General features: G+C 43.3%; 1 protein-coding gene across 3 annotated transcripts in view; it reads left to right on the forward strand.

Moving 5' to 3' along the window:
• The window catches only part of WDFY3 (WD repeat and FYVE domain containing 3), a 1,930,620-nt gene that overhangs the window by 1,177,534 nt on the left and 729,756 nt on the right, over positions 1–23,330 (forward strand). For all 3 annotated transcript variants that reach the window (XM_078676292.1, XM_078676293.1, XM_078676294.1), the window contains 2 exons: positions 14,883–15,112; positions 18,562–18,671. In XM_078676292.1, the coding sequence (XP_078532418.1) occupies positions 14,883–15,112; positions 18,562–18,671 (340 nt within the window). The remainder of the gene's footprint in view (positions 1–14,882; positions 15,113–18,561; positions 18,672–23,330) is intronic.

The following is a 23,330-nucleotide window of genomic DNA, read 5'->3' on the forward strand; positions in this document are numbered from 1 at the left end:
CCTCCTTGCATGGACATTGAGCAGCGACAGTTGACAGCTTTCAACATTCAGCCTAAAGTCTGAGATGTCAATTTAGCAGCTAGGTGTCCCACCACTAAATCGGTATACGCCTGTAGTTGGAACAAGTTTGTGGCATAGTGCACAATAAAGGCTGTGGATCCCCTTTCTGTCCCTCTTTCAGAGGTCCATTTGTATATGCTTTTTTTGGCCCAGCAGGGCTCTGCTCTGGGCACTCTCAAAGGTTATCTTGCATCTATTTCTGCTTTTCTTCGGCTTCCAGATCAGCCATTCTTGTTCAAGTCTCCTATTGTTAACAGATACTTTAAGGGCATTACTCATCTGTTTCATCCATCTCCCTTCATAATGCCCCTGTGGAACTCCAATCTTGTTCTCACATTTCTTATGTGTGCTGCCTTCCTTGTTCCACTACCTCTGCTCGCAGGGTGAGTGAGCTTCAGGCTCTGTCTTCCAAGACCCCTTTCTTCTCTGTGCATCCGGACAAAGTGGTGCTTAGAACGAGGCCTTCATTCCTTCCTAAAGTGGTTACACCATTTCAGGTAGAACAACTATCACCTTGCCCACCTTTTTCCCGCCTCCTCACACATCATCTGGACCCTAAATGTGCGCTGTCATTCTATCTTGACCTCACCAAAGATTTCCGGATGGATGATCTACTCTTTATTGGATATGTGGGTGCCAAGAAAGGCTGGGCTGTTCAAAAACGTACCATCTCTCAATGGGTGGTCCTTTGTATTAAGATCTGCTATGCTTTAGCTAAGAAGGATCCTCCAGTGGGGTTGCGTGCTCATTCCACTAGTGCTACGGTAGCAACCACTGCATTGGTACGCAGAGTCCCACTCCTTGATATCTGCCAGGCAGTAACGTGGGCATCTCTGCACACGTCCACCAGACACTATTCCCTGCTCAATCAAGTCCGGAGGGACGGCTATTTTGCCCATTCAGTCCTCCTGGACTTTCTCATGTGAACTTGGTTTGCAGATCCTCCTCCAGGGTTGGTATTGCCTATGTTTTTTTTTAATTTTTATAAATGTATTTTATTTATTTATTTATTTTTTAATTCAAGTTATTTTTATTGAATAAAGGAAATGAACATCCAACATAAGATATAAAATTTAGTCACGATACATACATAGGAAAAAATAAAATACATAAGTAAATAAGTAAATAAAGAAATAAGGGATAAAGAAATAAAGAAAAGAGTCTGACCCAAATAATAATAAGAACCGATTGACATTAGTTACATACTCGGACACTGGCACTAACTCTTGACAAAATAGTAGATAGACAATACGATAATAGCCATATACGGACCAATGTATACAGGATAAACATATTGATACAAAACGTTGAATGTTGCACGTGTTTAATACTTAAGGGTGCAGCTCAATCATGACATTTGAGAACCCGCTGAATTACCTGTGGCACTTTAAATGTATTACACTTTAAATGTATTACAAAGGGAGCGTGGAATCATGGTGGATCAAATTAAAATGATGAGGCATCCAAAGATTTCCATAGCTTCTTATGTGAAGTGCGCCATGAAGACGTATGGAAAGCTGGATTATCCTCTTTAGCATTCTTCCATTTACCCAAAATGATTTTGCAGGCCAAGATGAGTAGTAGATCCAATAGCTGACGATCATAATTATTGGCTAGTCTTGGTTCAAGGATGCCCAGAATTACATATGAGAACTCTCTGTGGGGGCTTGAAACCAAAAATGTGTTTTATACAATCATAAATATTTCCCCAGAATACTTGTAAGGAATGGCAAGTGAAAAGCATGTGAGCAAGGTCTCTGACAGCTGAATTACAATTCCAGCAATCCGGGCTATCTCTTAAGTTCAGCTTAAAAAACTTCTCCAGAGTCCAATAGGTTCTATTTATTAGCATGTATTTGGTTTGAGACAGGATAGGGGAGATTTTGCTCGAGAAGGCTGAGGCATATATTCTATCCCAATTAAATGTAAGGTTAGTAGAGTTGGATTCTGCCTCCCATTTATGTTCATTCCGTTTGTGTGCTTTCTTAGGGAGCGGAAGGAGAAGCTTATAAACTTTTGAGACAAAATGGCCTGATTTTAGGAGATGTGGTAGTTGGAGTATAAGCCAAGGAGTGTATGGCTTAATGGAGCGCGCGGAGAGTAGGGTTTTCAACTTCAGGAAATTATAAAAATCCATTGAGGTTAAGTCATATGAGGCCTGGAGTGTCGAAAAAGGTATTGGATGGGGTCCCTCGTATAAGTCACCTACTAGGTATATGCCTTTTTCCGACCAGGATACCCAGTGAAGGCAATTCCCTTCCAATTTAATTAAGGGGTTTCTCCAAAGAGATACTATACTAGATTTATTAAGTCTTAAGTGGGTCTGTTCTAGTCTCAATAGGGCACGTCTAGTATTGAGGAGGATGTTGCGTGAGTGGGGCAAATGAGAGAGATCCATAGTGAGCAAGGCAGGTAGCGGCGCATTACCAATGATTTTTTTCTCTATCTCTACCCAAACCGGTGTGTAATCTGAATTAGCAGTTAACCAATTCGATCCTTGTTTGCACAAGAATGCAGATTGATAATTCCTAAAGTTAGGAAGGCCCAGACTGCCTTTTTCTTTAGATAGCTGCAGCTTATTCAGAGATATTCTGGGCTTCTTCCCTTGCCAGGGGAAGTTGTTAAAAAGCTTGTCAATCTAGTTTAAGAAATCAGTAGAGAAGGTCATTGGCAGCATGCTTGCAAGGTAGTTTACTAAGGGAGTCATCATCTTCTTTAGGGTTTCTGCTCTGCCCCACCATGAGAGGTATTTAGGTGACCACCCTTCTAACAACTTGGACATTTTCTTGAAGATGAGATCTTCATTGATGTGCAGGGAAGATATTAAATCTTGGTTGAAGTCTAGACCTAGGTATTTAAAAGTTTTTGGTTGCCAAGTCAGACCGGAGTCTCCTAATACCTCCTTATTGCCTAGGTTGTTCAGGAGTTTTACCTCCGTTTTATCTTTGTTTAATTTATACCCTGAGACCCGGGAGTAGCTGTCAATTGTGGACATTAGGGCGGTGATGGCCTCCTCAGCCTTTTCCGATATCACTAGAACATCGTCCGCATAGGCAGTGATTTTTACCGTGAAATCGTTGAAGTGTACCCCGGAGATGCGTTCATTGTTCCTTATATGGAATAAAAATGGTTCTATTACGAGTTAAAATAATGATGGGGAAAGGGGGCATCCCTGTCTGGTACCCTGATGTAAAACAAAGGGTGAGGAGAACAAACCTGTTATCACTGGAAAGTCTGTTCTTCACGAAGCCCACCTGGGAAGAATGGATAAGTTTTGGCAGCAGCATTTGAAGGCGATTTGCTAGAATCATAGCAAAGAGTTTACATTCGAAATTAATGAGAAATAGGCCTATCGTTTTTAGGGAGTGTGGGGTCTTTCCCCTCTTTTGGCAATAATGGCCTCAGAAAGCTGCCCGTGATTTTACCTGATTCATTAAATTCACCAAAAAGGTGTAGTAGGGGTGTGGAGAGAAGGGATGAAAAACATTTGTAGAATTTTGCACTGAACCCATCCGGGCCAGGCGCTTTCCCGCATTTTAGAGATTTGATCGCCTTTTCAATTTCTTGAGTAGAGAGTGGTCTATTAAGAATCTCCTGGTCTTCGGGAGAGAGGGATGGTAGTTCAGATTCATTAAGATAGTCTTGAATTTTAGCTTCATCTACATCTTTATTTTTGGAATATAGTGTATTGTAGAAATCTTTAAATATCTCCGCTATCTTGTCTGGGTCAGAGCATGCCACCCCATTGAGATCTGTTATACTGTTAGTCGTGTTTTTTTGCACCTTAAATTTCAAGTATGCCGCTAGACTCTTACCTGCTTTATTTGACTCACACAGTTTAAACCTCTTCTGCCTATCTAACCATATCCCTGCTCTTTTGCTTATTATTTTCTTGAACTCATATTTTATTAGACAATTGATTCAAAGTTGACTCATCTCTGGATGTCAGTTGTCTGCTTTGTAAGACTGACATCTCTTTTTCTAGCTCTTCAAGAGCCCTGTTGTATTCCTTATTTACAGCTGACTGGATTTTAATAATCACCCCTCTAATAGTGTATTTCAATGCCTCCCAGCGCGTTAGGTCAGAGGTATCTCCCCTCTTGTTGTGTTCAAGGTAGGAGTGGATTGCATTCTCTATGGTCTCCCTATGTTGGTCTTTTTCCAGCACTTCATCGTTTAATCTCCATATTGATTGGCGACTGACTGGTATAATATTAGAGATAGATAACGAGATGTAGGAATGGTCTGAGACTACTTTAGGCTCGATTGATGTGTCCTCTATTCTGGAAGTGCCATTGCTCGTTATAAGGAGATAATCGATGCGTGTAAATGAGTCGTGTGGTGGTGAGTAGAATGTGTACTCTCTACCTGTAGGGTTTTGTAATCTCCAAGTATCTACCAAATTGAACCGGGCGCAGAGGTTAACAAAGGCTGTTGTGATTTATTTGAACGATAGGAGCACCTTGAGTCTCTGTCGAGGATCGGATCTAAGGGTAACTTAAAGTCCCCTGCCAGGATATGTACCGCCGAGTCAGGAATAGTTCCAATTTGCTTAGTGAGGCCCTCCCAGAAGCTCGGCTCGTTGTTACTAGGTACATAAACATTTGTGACGTAAAATTCAGAGTTGTCTTTGAGCAATTTGGTCGTGACCCACCTGCCATTGGTGTCAGGGGTATGTGAATCTATTACAATGTTTGACTTTTTCGCAATCAACGACAACACCCCGTTTTTTTCCCCACTGCGTCGGATCCTACCACCTCACTATAAAATCTACATTTAATCATGTTTAGCTGTTTTGCGTCGACCTATGTCTCTTGTAAGAGTACGATATCCCCTTTCTGCCTTCGAACATAGTCCAGGATCTTCTGCCGCTTAACCAGCTGATTGAGGCCCTTGACATTCAGTGAGATTATTTTCAAATTGTTTACCTTAAAGGTCCCTAATGGCGTATTAATTATGTTATGTGCCATTTGAAAATGGTAATCGGTTGAACCAATTTTGTTCAGCGGAGCCGACTTTGTTGACGTTCCTGATCAGTGGAATTCCATTTTGCCACCAAATAAAGAGAGTATGTATAGATGTGCTGAGGTAAATAATCGTAGGGGCAAGGTTACTGAGCACTATGATGCAAGGTGCTGAGCTCACTATGTGACCGTTTGTGCATGTTTGCCACGTGAACAGGAAGAACCATAGGAGCCCTAATAGTATAACCAACCAGTTGTGCCTCAGAGTATGTTGAAACTCCTTAGAAGGAAGGTGACCGTCATGACAGCCTCTCCCCCTCCAACATTCACAGCCCACATGTCTGAGTGTAACAGGATTTGAACATTGATGATAATGACAATAGTAGCAATAAGACCATAAAAAACAAGAAACGCTGTTAAAACTTCAAAAAGAAAAAACAATAAGTTGAAGTCGGACCCAACCCCACCCCATACCAACCCTCCTCCCAGTCCCTCCCACCCCACCCTGAAGGAAAATAGAAAACATGGTGACGGGAGAAAACAGCGTCCCTCCCGAGGCCACGAACAAGAACCACTGTTAAGTATTACAGAAGTACAATACATCGGAACTTAAGAACATTGGCACATAATGTGCAGTTAATTGTAGTAATCGTAGTAATAAGTCAACGTAATCTAAGTGGGACTATGCCTTAACATTTTGACGGTTGTGCGATCTTCCAAATCTCATAAACACAGTATCACAATCCGACTACTCGAAACAGATCAGTATATTGACATTGCTAAACGTGGAACACGGGATTACCAGCTATGCAGTTATAACAATATAACGTTATCTGCATTATTCGCACTATCCGCTTATCTGTGTTAATGTTATAAGCTACACTTCCATGGTAATACCTGCCATAACCAACGCAAATCTATAATGAATGACCAAGGAGTTGTAAGGTGGTTCAGAACGTTGATACAGTTGGTTACCATGTTACCGTATCACTCATTCAATTACGAACAGCCATAGTAAACATTCCCAACAAAATAACATTGATAGAATAAAAACGTGTCATCTGCAAATTAGCCTTGTTGTGATATCCACAACGTGTTACAAGTTTGCTGTAAAGCTGGTCATATAACAATAGAACAATAGAAGCCGGTGGCCATGCCTCCCACCCATCCGCGTAACTGTGAAACAGTCATTGCAAGCATCAACAACAGAGCAACATGGAAGGAATGAAATCATAATGTTAGAGCAGGTGTCTGATAATAGAAAGGATACTCATGTACAGTCCACAGAAGAACCTGTTTTTGTCGTGTCCATACGGAGATCGTCAGGACCATCCAGGAATCTTCTGAGTTTCTGAGGGTCATTGAAGATTTGGGGAACCCCTTGGATTAATACTCTGAATTTCGCTGGACCAACGACCCCAAACTGATAGCCCAACGCACGCAGCCTTGGGCGAAGAGCCAGGAAGCCTTTCCTCAGATCAACCGTCTCTTTGCTATAGTCTTGTGAGATGAAGACTTTGTTGGATTTCCATAATATGTGGTTGTTTTTTTGAACAAAGGACAGGATCTGTTCGATGTGTTGGTAATGCAAGGGCTTGCATACGATAGGTCTGGGACCTTTTTGAGCCGGTGAGATTCTAGTAGGAACTCTGTGGGCCCTGTCTAATTCAAGTGGCTGATGAAAGGACAGATTTGTCGCCTGGGAGAACCAGGATTCTAGGAATGATATGCATGAGATGAATGCTTCCTCGGAACCCTCCGGTATGCCCAAAATGCGAAGATTCCCTCTACAATTCCTATCTTCAAGTTCGGACAATCTCCTGGCCATGGAGTCTGAGGTGAGTGATAGTCTTAAGGGACTTGCATACTTTAGTTTGAGTCCTCCAGCCTGCTTATCCTTTCTTCAGTTTCGGTCAGTCTAGAGTTGGTATCTCTGATACCCTGCCTGATGGCTGTGACTGCCTCCTTAGTGGATTTTGCTAAGTCATGTACCTCCGCCAGCTTGTTCAGAATTGTATCCATTGTAGCGTTGATATCCTTTTTGCCCTTGGTGGGTGAATCAGGGTTAGGCGGTTCTGCTTTGAGCCTTCTGAGATTTTTTGCTTCCTTCTCACCCATGTTGCCTGACTATAAGGGCCTGATGTTTCCACCGATTGTCACCGAGTGGTGCGCCTTGTCTGGCGGAAGGACAAGTAAGTAAACACGGATGATTGATATTGAGAGATATTGAGCGCAATTGATTTGCCTCCCTTAAGCTTGCTCTGCCATAGAGCGATCAATGTAGAGTGTAGTAGGACGTTCATATACAGGCCTACTCCTTACCCTTACTTTATCAGACCGTGTTTGGTGTGCTGGGAAGTGTCAGAGAACGCCAGCCACTCCAGAACGCCCGCCACTCTCACAGATTTTGTACACCTTGGTATACCAGCGGCACTGTGTGAGGAGGACCCAAATGCCACAATCAGATAGGTTCCGCTACTTAGATATGAGTCACAGACACAGCCGGGAATTTGTATTTCTCTTAGTATTGGTGTGGAGGCATTCAGAGCACAACTATATTCATGGTGACCTTCCGATGGGCATTGCCAGCATCCGCCATTTTGAACACCCAGCGCCTGAGGATGTAAAAAGACGTTGAAAAGGGCTCTGACGTTAGATCCCAGTTGCACATAATACAGAGGTGTGAACATACAGCCGCTTGATTCTCGTAGGCATGCCAGGAATTGTGAAGCAGTGCGAACTAGCGCAGGTCAATGCTGATTAATGATCGGAGCGCGTCGATCTGAGGGCACTTGGTCGCATTAGTAGACACAGTACACCCCTACTATCCACATTGCATGGAGGGTCAATGCTCAAGGAACCCATGTAAGGGTTGTTGAGTACTGCAGGGAGCAATCAAGTGCGCTATAATTGTTGCTGACACACCACTTTTGTTAGTGCAGGGAGCGATCATGTGCGCTGTAATTGTTTACTATAGTTGTTTGCTGACACCCCTACTATCCACATTGCATAGATCATGTGCGCTATAGTTGTTGCTGACACACCACTCGCCGCTAAATTAACGCCATTTTGTTAATTTTTGCGTGTTATCTGAAGTCGCGCTAGCCGGCACAGCTTTATCTCACTCACTGCATGGAGGATCGGAGACTCTTGGGGACCCGGGCAGATCTCGATGTCACGCAGCACTTTCCTCATAGGCTTCAGCGTGCATCTTCTAGCGCTCACCTGCACACATAGAGTAGAGCGCGTCCGGCATTTTGTTAATCGTCGCGCTTTATCCGAAGTCGCCCTAGCCGGCACAACTTTGTCCCACTCACTGCATTATCTGAAGTCGCGCTGCATGGAGGATCGGAGGCTCTTGGAGACCCAGGCAGATCTCTAGATGTCACGCAGCACTTTCCTCGTAGGCTTCAGCGTGCATTAGGTCTCGGCGGGTTAATGGTCGTCTTGCGATCACCAGCCCACATATCCGCCGTATCCACAGGGAACTGTGAAACACCACCAAACTCAGGAATCGGATAGATCACACATTCCGATTGCCTTTCCTGGTATCTGCACCAAATTTGCCAAAGTGTAACCGCTTAAAACTTAGCGGAAAGCGGAGCCTCGGGAGGAGGTAAAGACATAGGCGGCCATTTTCTCCAGTGTCCAAACCACGCCCCCCTTTTTATTTATAAAGTTTTATATAGCGGGGACATGACCCACAGGGGTATCGGAGCGGTTTACAGTACATAATTATCACGTAATACATACAATTGTGAATCGCATATAATACAAATGAGGTAGACATTGCTGTTTGATTAAAGACGGTGGCAAGTAGGCTTCAGAGGTTTAGGATGTTAATTTGTTCATGAGAAACATTTTCGCTTCCTTTTTGAAGGTGGTAAAAGAAGAGTTTCTGAGATTCTGCGTATGTCTGAGGGAAGGTTGTTCCAAATCTTCAGTGCGATACCTGAGAAAGCTCTGCACTCAGTTCTCTTTTTGTGGAAGGATTGAGGTTTTATTAGTAGTGAGCTTGCTTTGAGAATGCCTACAACCTCCCGCCCGATCTAGCTTTTGTGCTAAATAGCTGGGGGGGTTGCTATGTAAGGCTTTATGCGTCATGCAGTCAATGATGTGAGGCGTGCAGTCAAAGGAAGTAAGATGCTTCAGCCATAAGTCTATCTTGGGTGTGTGATTGAGAGGGGAGATGAGGAGGAACTCAGTTTTTTTGGTGTTAAGCATGAGGTGGTTGCCATTGAGCCAACTTTGGGTATTATGAAGAATGGCATGGAGGGAGATGAAGTCATCTGGTGATGAGATTTTCAAATATAGTTGTGTTGTCCGCATATAGATGATTAAAAATGTTTGCAGAGCTAAGCGCATTAGCAAGGGGTTCCATGAGTAGATTAAAGAGTATAGGTGATAATGCTGATCCCTGTGGGACTCCTAGTGTGACCATGGAAGCTTGAGAGAATGATTGCTTCAGCTTGATTCTTTGGAATCTATTGCTTAGGAAGGAGGGTAAACCATTGTAACACTGGACCGGTGAGGCTCATCCTTCGTTCAAGTAGAGACAGTAGCTTGTCGTGTTTAACCGTGTCAAAGGCGGAAGATAGGTCAAGAAGTATCAATAGGCACTATTCGTTGTGATCCAGCATTTTTAAAATGTCATCCATTATGTGGGTGAGGGCTGATTCAGTCCTGTGACCTTGACGGAAACCGGATTGGTGTTTATCTAGGAGGTTGAAGTTCTCGATGTGATTGCACAGTTGAATTAGTAGATATTTTTCCATTAACTTTGCCAGCGCTGGGATGCTGGATATAGGTCGATAGTTGTTGAGGTCTGTGGAGAGGGAGTTAGCTTTCTTTAGTATAGGTGTGACCTGCCCTATTTTCAGACAGTCCGGTATGGAACCTTGCCTAAGAGAGGCGTTAAAAATTGTTGCCCATTGTGGTAGAATACAGGACTTTATCATTTTGAATACAGATGGGGGTAGGGGATCGAAGAAATGATTGGCAGGGTTGATTGCTAGCAGGGTGCTATAGATTTCGTGTTCAGTGATTGGCGAGAAGGATTGCCAGTTGGCATTGTTCTTTGGAACTCCGGTCGGCAGGCAGAAAAGGTCCTTGATCTGTGAGTAAAGAATTTTTTCTTGGTCAGTAGATAGTTGGGGTTCTTTTTGGATTGAATGTCATTTTCGATGGTTCTAGTATTTTCTAGGAAGAATTTGGCCAGCTCGTCGCAGTCAGGGGTAGCCGGGTTGCTTATCTCCACTACGTTTGCGGAGTTACATGATTGTTGTTTTACGATTTCGATTATTTTTTCAGGGCGGTTAATGGCTTGGTTCAGCTGTGTTTTGAAAAAGTCTGCTTTAGCTTTTAAGATTTTTCTGTTGTAAGTGTTTCTCATTGGCCTAAGTTGGTGTAGATGATCAGTGGAGGGTGCTGCTTTCCATGCTCGCTCAGCTAGTCTTAATTTGTGCCGGTCCAAGTTAAGATTCTCATTGAACCATGGTTTGGAGATTTTGGTGGAGACATATTTTTCTTGAAGGGTCGCTGTGGTATCCAGGATTTCAAGCATAGTGGCATTGTAAAAGTCCGTAAGATCTTGGACGTCGGCCATGTCTGCTGATGGTGTCAGGCGGAATTGCATTGGGACACCAAGGCGTTGGCATCAATATTACGGATATTCCTTTTCCATTGTTTTGTTTTTAGGTCTCGCCTGTCGATGCGCATGCGCATCGAGCTTGCGAGACTATGGGGGCTTAACCACTCTTTACCTAACTTGCAAGGAATTGTGGCGATTCCTTGCAGTGCCCGTGACTTTTAAGCTTAATGCGCATGCGCTTAAAAGCGCGTGCACATGCCCCCAGCCGCCTGCCTGCCCCTGCTGCTTTCACACCCTCTCGCCGTCTGTTCCCCCTGCTGCGTCATCAAAGGCTTTCACGGCCGGCCGGCCGTGCTTTCAGTTTCACTGCCGGCCGGCCGTGTAAAGTGCACTTCAAAGGCCGCGCATTTACATGAATTCCCTTTGTAGTGCTTGCAAAGATATTTTTCCGGGTTGCGCTTTGCATACATTTTAACTTGTAACCCTTTTTGAGTCTGCGTAATGTCCGCGCATTTACATGAATTCCCTTTGTAGTGCTTTCAAAGATGCTTTTCCGTGTTGCGCTTTGCATACATTTTAACTCGTAACTCTGTTCGAGTCTCAGTAATGTCCGCACATTTACATGAATTTCCTTTGTAGTGCTTGCAAAGATATTTTTCCGGGTTGCGCTTTGCATACATTTTAACTTGTAAACCTTTTCGAGTCTTGGTAATGTCCGCGCATTTACATGAATTCCCTTTGTAGGGCTTTCAAAGATGCTTTTCCGTGTTGCGCTTTGCATACATTTTAACTCGTAACTCTGTTCGAGTCTCAGTAATGTCCGCGCATTTACATGAAATCCCTTTGTAGTGCTTTTAAAGTTTTTTTTCCGTGTTGCGCATTGACATATATTTCCTTTCTCGCGCGTTTAGATACATTGTAATTTTAGCGCGTTTACATGTATTAAATTTGTTGATCGATTACATGTGTTTCACCATGTTGCCCATTGATAGATACTTACTTTCTCTCGCGTTTACATTCATTTAAACTCATAACCCGGTACCATGTTGCCCATTGATAGATACTTACTTTCTCTCGCGTTTACATTCATTTAAACTCATAACCCGGTTCGAGTCTCTGTAATGTCGCTAAACCTCCTGTGATTCTGCAACTTGCCCCCCTCCCACAGGCATCTGAAGCTTCACCAGTGTGCGCTCGGCCTCACTTCTCCTCCCCCCTAATTACATCCCTGCTCCTGATGTTTCACTTTCATGAGGCAGTGCTTCAAAGGGATCCACTCCCCCGCCCCCCTGCTTCACACTTCAAAGGAATGCTTACACACTTTTGTGCCTCGCTGCGCTCCTCTTTCGTGGGCTCTCTTCCTCTCACGCTTTTCTTCTCCCCTCGTGCTTTTCTTCACCACCATCAGAGCCTCTCATGTGAGAGTAAACTTACATGTGTAACTTATTCACAATCGTAAGTGACTTTTGTGACTCGTCCTGGTAGTATGTTTATATACAAAGATGCTATTGTGCTCATTTACATGTCTGTAAGCGGGGCAGCTTTGCCAGCAAACACCACGTAATCTGATATGTGAATCTGACTTCACTTTTGCAGTTCTCATCCGGCCATTGTTGTTACGTGTTATTTGTTTTGTGTTCAGGAACTTTATTTGTAAATGTCAACACATGTCGATTTGGTTAAAAGCACGGGGGCAGCATGCCAGCCGCTTTGGGAGGCGTGCGGTATATTTCCTTTGATCAACACGCCGCTCGTCATCTTTTACCATGGTGGGCATGCTTTTTTTTTCATCAGCACAGCTCTTGCCAGCTCCCCTGCCGGGCCTCCCTTCCTTATCCCGTCTCGTCTCTCCGGCCTACAGCTGCTCATCGGCACCGAGGACTCCGCTGTGTGAAGCCACTCCCTTTTGTGCGGGTTTGTTTGTAGTGTATTATTTTTTTTGTCTGTTGGCTGCAAAGCTACGAGAGCTGCTCGCGAGACAGCCTCGTGTTTCATGGAAGGCTTTGTGATACAAGCTAGGGGAAAATGCGATATTAAAACCAGATTAATTTTATCATAACGAGAGAAGTAATGTTTGTGGCTCCAATAATGTGTGTGGCTCTGTGGCAAATCTCTGCTTTGTAGATGTGTGCTGTGTCTGGGACACCTACGCCTGGTTTGTGCCCTTCTGCCCTCTGTTAGACTTATTTTTCCCTTGTTTTTCTGCCACTCAGCACCACCACAGCATCACTCAGCACCACCACAGCACCACCCAGCATCACCACAACATCACTCAGCAGCACCACTCAGCACCACCACAGCACCACTCAGCACCACCACATTATCACTCAACACCACCACATTATCACTCAGCACCACCACATTATCACTCAGCACCACCACAGCACCACTCAGCACCACCACAGCACCACTCTGCACCACCACAGCACCACTCAGCACCACCACAGCACCACTCTGCACCACCACAGCATCATTCAGCACCACCACAGCACCACTCAGCACCATCACATTATCACTCATCACCAACACATTATCACTCAGCACCACCACAGCACCACTCAGCACCACCACAGCATCACTCAGCACCACCACAGCATCACTCAGCACACCACAGCACCACCTAGCACCACCACAGCACCACCAAGCACCACCACAGCACAACTCAGCACCACCACAGCACCACTCAGCGCAACCACCGCATCACTCAGCGTAACCACAGCATCACTCAGCATCACCACAGCATCACTGGTTCAAATATGTTCTCTCAATGTTTCAAGCTTTATTACAAATGTCACAAAAAGATGTTAATATTTCACTTCTGTTCTTGGATTTTCGTCACAATAAAATACACAACATAATCTTCACAAAAGTTATTTACAAAAGTTTAAGCTATTGCCATTATAAATTACAATCACTTTTATTTAAGTATTAATTATTTTAAAAAATTAAAAGCCATTGTTATTTGTAATATCAATACATCTAAGTCACGTAAATACTAAACATGTTGCATTACAAATGCTATAGGTGTCACATTTGCGAAAGTTATAACTATTGGCATTGTAAATGACAAAGCTATTAATTTAGCTATTTTCAAAAACAGCACATAAATAAAAAAATTGTCATTTACAAGACCAATAGCTCAAACTTTCCTAATGCGAGACCTATTGCATTTCCAATGCTTGTTGTAGGTTGGTTTCGTTTTGGAGTTACCTCATTGTTGATGGAGAAGAAGATACTGTAATGATCAGTCCAGTCACATGGGGAGATGGATTCAAGCGATATGATGTTTCTTTTTGCTATGATGAGGTCTAAAGTCTCCCCCTTGTTATTGGCTGGGCTGTCACAGAACTGAAACAGTTCCTGGTCTGTCAGAAAGGATTTGAGACCGCTTACGTCATGATAGCTGGTATTGCTCCAATGGAGATTGAAGTCTCCCAGAAAGATATGTGGCACTTGTGAGTTGGCAATGGCTGTAATGACTTCCATTAGCTCATCAATGAACTTCGGATTGTCACCCAGAGGGTGGTATATTATGTGAAGTTGGCAGATGATGCCCTTGTCGCCTGAGATTTTGATGCACAGATATTCACAGGAAGATAAGGAGATGGAGTCTGCCTATTCTAAGGTAAGGAATCTACAGCAAACAGTCTCTATAAGATGAACAAGTTACTTATCTTCGGTAACTATTTATCAGGTAGAGACATATGTTAGTTGTAGATTCCTTACCACCCCACCCATCCTCCCCGCTCCCTTACAGTGCCCCAGTTGCAGAGCTCCAGTGGTCTGTGTCTTTAATGGCTCTGTGCTTCTGGCGTGGAAAGTCGTGTCAGAACTGATATCAGTGCGCAGGGATGGTGTCTAAGTAGGAACTGCAAGGTCATTCCGGCGACCATGACACCGACGATGGACGCGGAGTCGGCCGACGCCACCTGCCCACGGGCAGGGGTATTGCTGAAGTTAAATCTCTCGATGCAGACTGACACCTGGGGGGAATTCTATTCTATGGTAAGCTAAGGAATCTACAACTAACATGTCTCCACCAGATACATCATTACCAAAGGTAAGTAACTTGTTTATTAGAAACAACAATGTAGATCTTTCTAGATTGAGGTCTGTGTGTAGGCCAAAGAATTGTTTTGGCTAACTTAGTTAAATTATTTTGGTACTATCTCACTTCACCTTTAAACCGTTTCCTGAGCCAAAAACGCCATTTAATTCTACTTATGAACTTGTTTCCTGTACACCGATACTTGTTATTCAATTTTCAGTCTAAAAGAAGAGCCCATGGTGTGTCACTTGATGCAGTGTATCACAACCTGAACAGGACAATTCTGTACCAGTTCTCGAGGGCCCATAGAACTGTTCCTCAGCAAGTAACCCTCCTGGAATCTCTTCGAATCTTCACTGTCAACAGGAACATGATTCTGGGACCTGGGAACCATGACCAAGAGTTTGTTGGCTGCCTTTCACATTGTCTATTAAACCTGCATGAGGGAAAGTAAGATTTCAACTCTTTAAAGCATGCCTTTTCTGGGTGTAAAGTAATGTTTGTGGCTGTGTTACATGTGAAGGCTACTTTGTTGCTTAATGATATCATTCTTCTTTGCCAGTGTTATTTTGTCCAAAGATTGGAACTTTCAAGGGCAAAACATTGAATCGACCACAGCACCAGCTATTGTTGCTGTGTGCTGTCCGGGAGCTGCGCCTTCCTTCTGAGGTCGCCTCGGGCAGACTCTATTTGAATTCAGGACCCTCCCAATATGTGATGAAAAAAAAGCATGTCATGCTCGACCTTCTATTGAAGGCAAAATAGCCCTTTAAGTTCAAGAACTACCTGAGTTTCAGGCACTCACAGACCAAAAAGCATTCCATAGTGAGACGGACTCCTCTTAAACTCACACCAAAGCTTCACCACGCCATTTGCTAAGTATTGATTTGCCTCTTTCATATCTGACACAGTCCAGAGATTTGTACATAGTGTTTGTAGTCCTCCAGTATTACCATGTCACCCCAGTGGTGATCAGACATAGGCACAAATTCTCGAAGGAATTTCATTTAGACTGCTACCCTTTTCCGCAATGCCATGTGCCTTTCCATTGATTCTTGTTCCCACTTACTTACCTTAGAGGTTTGGAGCTAGAACCTGCTTCCAATTAGTTCTTTGTTAACTACCTAGATGTTTTTGCCTTCATGCTGTTTGTGCTGTATGTATTTTCCTCTTAGTTTTGTTCTAGTCTGTATGTTTGCCAAGCTGTGAAAGTTTTTATTTGTTGCCGTTGTAGGAAACTGTTTTTCTATATAGTGTACCAAAGTGAGATGCACTATGTAGAGAGGCCGTGTATCCCTTACTAGTGTATAGGGTCTTACTTTAACAATCCCAAGGTGCTCTATTTGTGGTAGTGTGTTCGAGCAACCTTAGCCTTATCAGAAGGGAGTGTTATGCATTGTTGCACACACAGTCAATAAATGAGACACAACCAATAAGGAAATCAGACGCCAGTTTGTTCAAATAACACAGATTTTAATATAGTTTTAGACACCAAGATCTTTGGGATCAGATAAGTACTTTTCAAGTTAGATATTTTCAATAACATAGAAACAACAGTTGTCAGACTTGAGGCATGAGCCTCGAATGCTGTAATGTTATCCTATGGGAGAATCATACATTACATAAGGTCCCTTTCAAACGACTTACAGGACTGTTCTTCTGGACTTAAGGTAAGTATGGGCCAAGGTCCAAGAAAGCACCAACAGTTAAAATTTACCTGCCCTGGGGGTGTCTAGGTGCAGAGGTGCTTTTCGCAGTGGTAGCCTCAAACTACACATTGAAGTCAATAGGAAACAGTACCTTGAAAGTAAGTGGGAACTGAGGGACTTGTCAGGTAGAAACCAAAGGGGGGCTTGACTCTTGAGGGTCTCGGGACCATAGAGACACAATCTGTTTCAATGGAATCGGGCTGGGGGGCTCGAGTGCATAGGTGTTTTGTGCGGCAGGTCGGCGAGTTTAAGGCTCTCGCAGTTCTCAGTGCACCTGAAGAAGAGGGAAAAGAGACACAGCAATATGAATTCTGGTGTGGAGCTGGCCTCTGTCGAAGTCCCTCGACGTGCATGTAAGTTTTGGCGACAGTGATGTTTGGCCTGAACCTGAACAAGCCTTGATGCTTGCAACAGGCTCTGGTACCCTGGGTACTGATGTAGGGAGACTCCAAGGAGGATAAGCATCTTGAAGATTGAATGGGTCGTCAGGGCTGACCTCTTGGAGACACTGTAACCTCCTCCTGGGCTGCTGCTGCATCAGTGGACCCGGTGGTCAGCAGATCGGTTACCCAGACTGTGCAGTCGGTGCCGACAGGCTGTAGGGAAGTGGCTTCCCCACTTCAAAGAAGATGCAGGCTGGTTGGTGAAGTGCTTGCAGCCCTCAGGCTTTGGGTAGATACAGAACTGCGGGTGGGTCAGGTCTTTGCAATTGTCGGGGTACAAAAGGGGGTGGTTTGCAATTGTCGGGGCAGGAGCAGGCGGGCACGGTTTGGTACCAAGTCCACAGTTCTCGCATTCTTTGGCTCTTCTTTGTCTTCTTCCTTCTTTAGTCAGTCGAATCTGAGTTTCTGGTGTCAGAAAGCCACCTAAATACTAATTTTGGAGGGTTAAGGGGAGTGAAGGGTAGTAGCCAATGGGATACTTACCCTTGGAGCTACTTCACCCCCTATATGACTACTTCCTGTGGGGAGTGGCAATAATCATGTCCCAGAGTTCCTAATTCTGCTAAAAGCAAGATGGCTGAACCCCTCATTCATGGAGAACATCAGGTAGCCCCCCTTAGGGGTGTGACTAGCCTGGTGGTGCAACACACCTACTTCATGGCTAATGTCCCACCTGTGCTGGTGCCAAATGGGCCTCAGGACAGGGGGTGGCATCTCCCAGGTCTGGGGGTAGCCAGGGTCACATATCAAAAGCGGCAGGGACTTTGAAGCCCCTGGCTTTGATATGCTAAATCAAAATCCATCCTGCTGGAGAAGGTGTGAACACCTTCCTCTGGAGTAGATATTGTTTCTGGCCTCAGAGAGAATGGACTCTCACCTGCAGGGGGTCAGAAACTCATCTGCGTTGGCAGGCTGGCCGATACCAGTCAGCCAGTTCACTAGATAGCTGTAGATTGTTCAGGGGACGCCTATAAGGTGCCCTCTGAGTGCATGTCATAATATATCTGGTACTGGCAACAGTACAGATAAGACAAGGTGTCTGATACCAAACACCACAGGTTTCAGTAAAGCCATTGTGTAGCTGGGGAACTCCTAATGACCAGTGCCCAGTACATGTACATAAGATGGCTTCCTTGTAACATCTAGTAATTGCACTAGACAGCACAGGGGCATATCTTCTCATGCAGATATGTCCTCACATGTAATATGATGCACCCTGCCTTTGGGCTACAAGGCCTACTGTAGGGGTGATTTACATACATTAAATATGGTGACCTTGGCATGGCACACAGTGAGTGTGCCGTGTCATTTTTTTACTCCTGGTGTGTACCATGATACACAGTCTGCTATTGCAGCCTTCATGCAATTTGTAAAGGATGTCCCTTATGGTGGTATAATACATTCTGCAGCCCTTAAAAACACTCTTTGGTACTGATACCCGAGGAACCAGGAGTACCACTTACTAGGGATTTGCAGGGGTGCCAAAGTGTGTACCAATAGTGTGCCAATTAGACCAATTTTCCTTGTTTTTAGGGAAAGAGCACAGGCCTTGGGGCCTGTTTAGCAGGGACCCAGTGCACATCAGTCGAAAAACATTTTTACCAGTGGGAAAAAAGTGGGAGTGACCATGACAAAAAGGGGCACACTCCTACCGCCAAGTTCCTCCTCTTTGAATGCTCCCATCACATGTTAGGCTGACATATGTTTGGCATCTGCTCACATGCTAAATCTTTATATTTTTCTTTAGCTATGTTGATGGCTTTGGACTAGAAGCTGAAGCAAGAATGACTACCTGGCACGTTATGATGGCCCCTGATGTAGAATCTGATGGACTCTACAATCAAGATCCTGGTGAAGGTAATATTAACATCCACATACAGCTTCCTTCATCTGCAGTTTGAATTAGAGAGAACAATGCCAGCATGTTGTAAATAAACTGAGTCTAACAGATTCTAACAATGCCAACATTGATTGTAATTCTTCTCTCAGATGAGGCTCATTAATTGAATCTACCTTATTTTTTGCTTTAATATAGTGACAACGTTATTATGTGACACCTCCTGTACTCAAACAAGATTTTCACACAAATGTACAAGAACTCAGAAATTCTGTGGGCATATTCTCTTGGGTTTCCAGTTCAATTAATGTTTTTGACTCAGTGCAGATATCTATTGAAAGAGGTCTTCTGTATTTATGAAGTGGTGGATTATAAAAGAAATACATGAGTACATTTTCCATGTATAGCATATGGTTGTTTGGGATGCCCTATGAACAAACAACAAATAACTGTGGGTCTCAGAAAAAACTAAGTGTGTGAAAACTAGCCGTCTCTCTGCGATAAGAAGTCAGACTCATGGACAGAGAACCACTGTGGAAGATGTCCATCAGTTACATGATGTATACCGCCCAGTACCTCATTTGGTCTACTTCACAGTAGGTAGCCCAATGTCTATCTCCAGTTGTAGTTAAAGGAGACAAATGACTGGGGGGTGTTGTTATTGTTGTAACTGTAAGCAGTGCGTAGGTGAATATGGTGAAAAAAGTGAAAAAGTGTTCAGAGTAAAATTGGATAAGGCATGCAATTTAACTTTTATTCTGGAGCCATGTCCTTCCAAATATAAAAACAATAGAGTGCAATATAGTCAGATGTTTCAAACAAATACCTTCTGACTGGGTTATCTGGTCGACATGTTTCTGCGGACTTGCACGGTCAATGATAGTACCCGCCGCTTCCTCAGGACCCATAGACTAGATTGCTACTGCTTGTGTATACAAAAAAATTATATATATATATGTGAAAAAATTATTTTTCAATAGGACAGTGAACATAAATGCTACAAGTCACTCGTTCACTTACAGTTTTCCTCCTACGATAATAAATTCGCCAGGTTATCCACACATAGATAAAGATAAAAGATAATAACACAATCATTAGTAAAGGTTATAGATTGGATATTCTTATCATGTGACTATTTGCATAACAGGTATAATAACCTAAGTATGCCTTCCAATGTTCTTTCATAACAAGGGACTCACCTCAGTTTGAGAGGAGAAAGGCCTCGCCTCACCTGGCAAACAGCTCAGGGACTTGAAGCACCGCTCTGTATTGTGAAAAATATATGTGCTTTAAAGTTCAGGAGAGAGAAGCGCGGCTCATTTAAAAGGTGCACGTGTAACTCACACTGGAATGTATATTGTTTGTTATAATTTTTTTGTATACACAAGCAGTAGCAATCTAGTCTATGGGTCCTGAGGAAGCGGCGGGTACTATCATTGACCGTGTAAGTCCGCAGAAACATGTCGACCAGATAACCCAGTCAGAAGGTATTTGTTTGAAACATCTGACTATGTTGCACTCTATTGTTTTTATATTTGGAAGGACATGGCTCCAGAATAAAAGTTAAATTGCATGCCTTATCCAATTTTACTCTGAACACTTTTTCACTTTTTTCACCATATTCACCTACGCACTGCTTACAGTTACAACAATAACAACACCCCCCAGTCATTTGTCTCCTTTAACTACAACTGGAGATAGACATTGGGCTACCTACTGTGAAGTAGACCAAATGATGTACTGGGCGGTATACATCGTGTAACTGATGGACATCTTCCACAGTGGTTCTCTGTCCATGAGTCTGACTTCTTATCGCAGAGAGACGGCTAGTTTTCACACACTTAGTTTTTTCTGAGACCCACAGTTATTTGTTGTTTGTTCATAAGTCTATAGGGGGATAATTCCTGTGCATGGTCGTTAAACTAACCCCTTGAACCCTCCCCAAAATTTGATTGTATGTATGTTTGGGATGCCCTTCAAAATATAGGTCAGTGTACTATTCTGATGTTCAGTTTTAAATGAATTAGTTAATTGTTAGCTCTAGTTTTTCCTGAAAGTGAAAATTAATGGTTCTCTCTGATTACGTGACAAAAGTGCGACAATTATGCAGTGTATATAATTCGGAATATTCAAGATCCGAGAAGTACGTTGCTATCCACCCCTGGTCTACGTTATCTTTACTGACATCAGAAGCCTCTTTGAATATCCCCACATCGGGAGGACTGTGTACTAGAAAACTTGGAAGTGTCTACGTTATTTATATAAATATCTGAAGTGCCTTAATATCCCCACATCAGGTGGATCATTAATTGGAATACTTTAAAGTGTATACGTTCATATCTTTGCCCGTGGACCAGGAGGCAAGCTTTGACCTTATTGCCATTCAGATTCGAATGGTGTTCGGCTATATCGATGGAACTGCAAGAGCCATCACTCTATAGAGCTGAATTTTAAAACCATTCCGATATCGGCAATCTAATGCGAGTATTTTAGCTTTGTGTAACTTTCGCGCGCATATTTTTTATACATCGTGAAGGACCTTGTCCAAATTAAAAATCATCTATTCTGAAATTGATTGAAACATAAGAAAACTTCTACTTTATCAAACAGAAGGCGGAAACAAAGGTATTTTGCGTTGCCCAAATTATGTGAATTAGCAAAACGTGGCTACTCATTAAGAAGGCGCTGGTCGCCGAAACACGTGTCGAAAACACAAAAGTGCCACTGTGTTGTTTCATATTGAGAAAACAAGTTTTTCCTTTTTTATTTGTATGAATTTATGATACTAATTGTCAATTGTTGATGTACTGACTTATTACCACTAAGTTGTACATCTTTTTAAATAATGTGTTATTATGTATGATCTTTTACCCAAACTAATAAAAAACAGAACTTTTATGACATTAGCTTTTTCCTTCCTCTCTATTATTAGATTTGACAAGCAAATAGTAAATTGCCTAGGTTGTTGTTTCATATGTGTATATAATTGTCCATACAGGGCTTTGATGACGGTCATCTGCTTTTCTTCTTGACTGCATTCGCCAAAGACCGGTGTTTCTTCCTCAGAAAAGAAGTTTAAGAAAGCCAGAAATATTTATTTTGGTTTTTTTTGTGTGTTTGTGGTGTTTCTTGACTACTTGTTTCGGAGGTTTGGCTTTAGGAAATGCAGGAACGTTGTGCCTGATCCCCATGTACAGGGCTGTTTTTAACCACAACTACTCTTCAGTTAAATTCCACAATACTATGCATAAAAAAGTAATTAGAAAGACTGGTCACTTATCTAATAGGGCTGTTCTAGATCTCTGTAATCTGTTTTAAGGTCACAATGAAAGGTCAAAGAGGAGTAATTCCTTGTTCAGTAGATGATGTCTCCCATCATTCAAAAAAAGAACAAAGACAATGTAACATTTCATTTCCTCTCCAAAGCATCAATTCAGTTTGGACTTGAAGATGCTGTTCTAGAGATCCACTGTACTGCAGAGATCATATCTCTCTTCAAGCTAATTCCAGTCCTCCAAATGATCGGTTTCAGGCTTTTAAGTAGACTGCTTTTAAAGTGTTTGATGTGGTGGTCCTTCCTCTTTCAGCCTTTGGGACTATTGCAGTGGATGTCAATCCCACCTGGGTGCTGACCTGTTCCCACTGTTGCTTTGCTGAAAGTAAACCCTATCCTGCAAACACAGTCACGTTGCCTTCGGTACACTGAGGATGCAGACCCTCCTCTAGCCCTGTTCTTGGTCTTTGAGCTTTATGTGATGCTGACTCTGCTCTGAACTGCACTGTTCGTATATGTTTAACTAAGGAAGCCAAGGAGATACCTAGTGCGGCGTTTGTTGAGGAAGATCCTTCAAAACACACAAGATGATGGACGGAATGATGCACAATGGCAAAACATTCACCCCCAGTCACAGATCTGGGCTTAATCCATCGTTATTTTGCTCACCAAGCCACCCCAGTTCAGACATGGCCATATGCAAATCAGTCTTGACTGGGGGTGAATGTTTTGCCATTGTGCAACATTCCGTCCATCATCTTGTGTGTTTTGCTGTTCACCCTATGTGGGAAGGGTATACCCAGACGTGGGTCCCGTGCTCACTACGCCACTGGAGTGAAGCTATTCTGCCTGAAGACGGCTGATAGCCAGAAACCGGTCCTAGGATGCTTGATTCCGGTCCAGGGAAGACATGGCTTGGCAGTTCGGTCTGGACTGTTCCCATGAGGCACTTACCAATTATTTACCAATTGAGCTGTACTTTATTGTCTAACTAAAAGTATATCAATAAATGAAATAAAATAAAAAAAGCTTATGGGTACCTTGCTGTGAGAAAGTCCCATCTTTCTTGCATTGGTATGCCCCCACTTTTTTAGGTCGAAGCCTGCGTTGCAGCGCATGCGCAGCTGCAAGCAAGAGTTCTTGTAAACAAGAAGGGGCATGAAACCACGCCCCTTCTTCCATTGCCCGGCCTTGTGGAACGGAGGCCTGCCACTGGACAATGCCCTTGTTTGGGTGATTTGTCCGGCTGTGATCCCGCCTCTCGAGGACTGGGTGACGTGACTTACGGTGCCGCAAGCGTATTCTCTGAAATATCGCCATGGCAACCATGAGTCAGGTCACCAGTCCGGGAGGAGCGGGATTCATGCTCGCGTTTCCGGCGATGTTTTTTTTGTTGTTGTTGCCT

Source organism: Lissotriton helveticus, chromosome 2_1 (genome assembly GCF_964261635.1).
Source record: "Lissotriton helveticus chromosome 2_1, aLisHel1.1, whole genome shotgun sequence".
Lineage (NCBI taxonomy): Eukaryota > Metazoa > Chordata > Amphibia > Caudata > Salamandridae > Lissotriton > Lissotriton helveticus.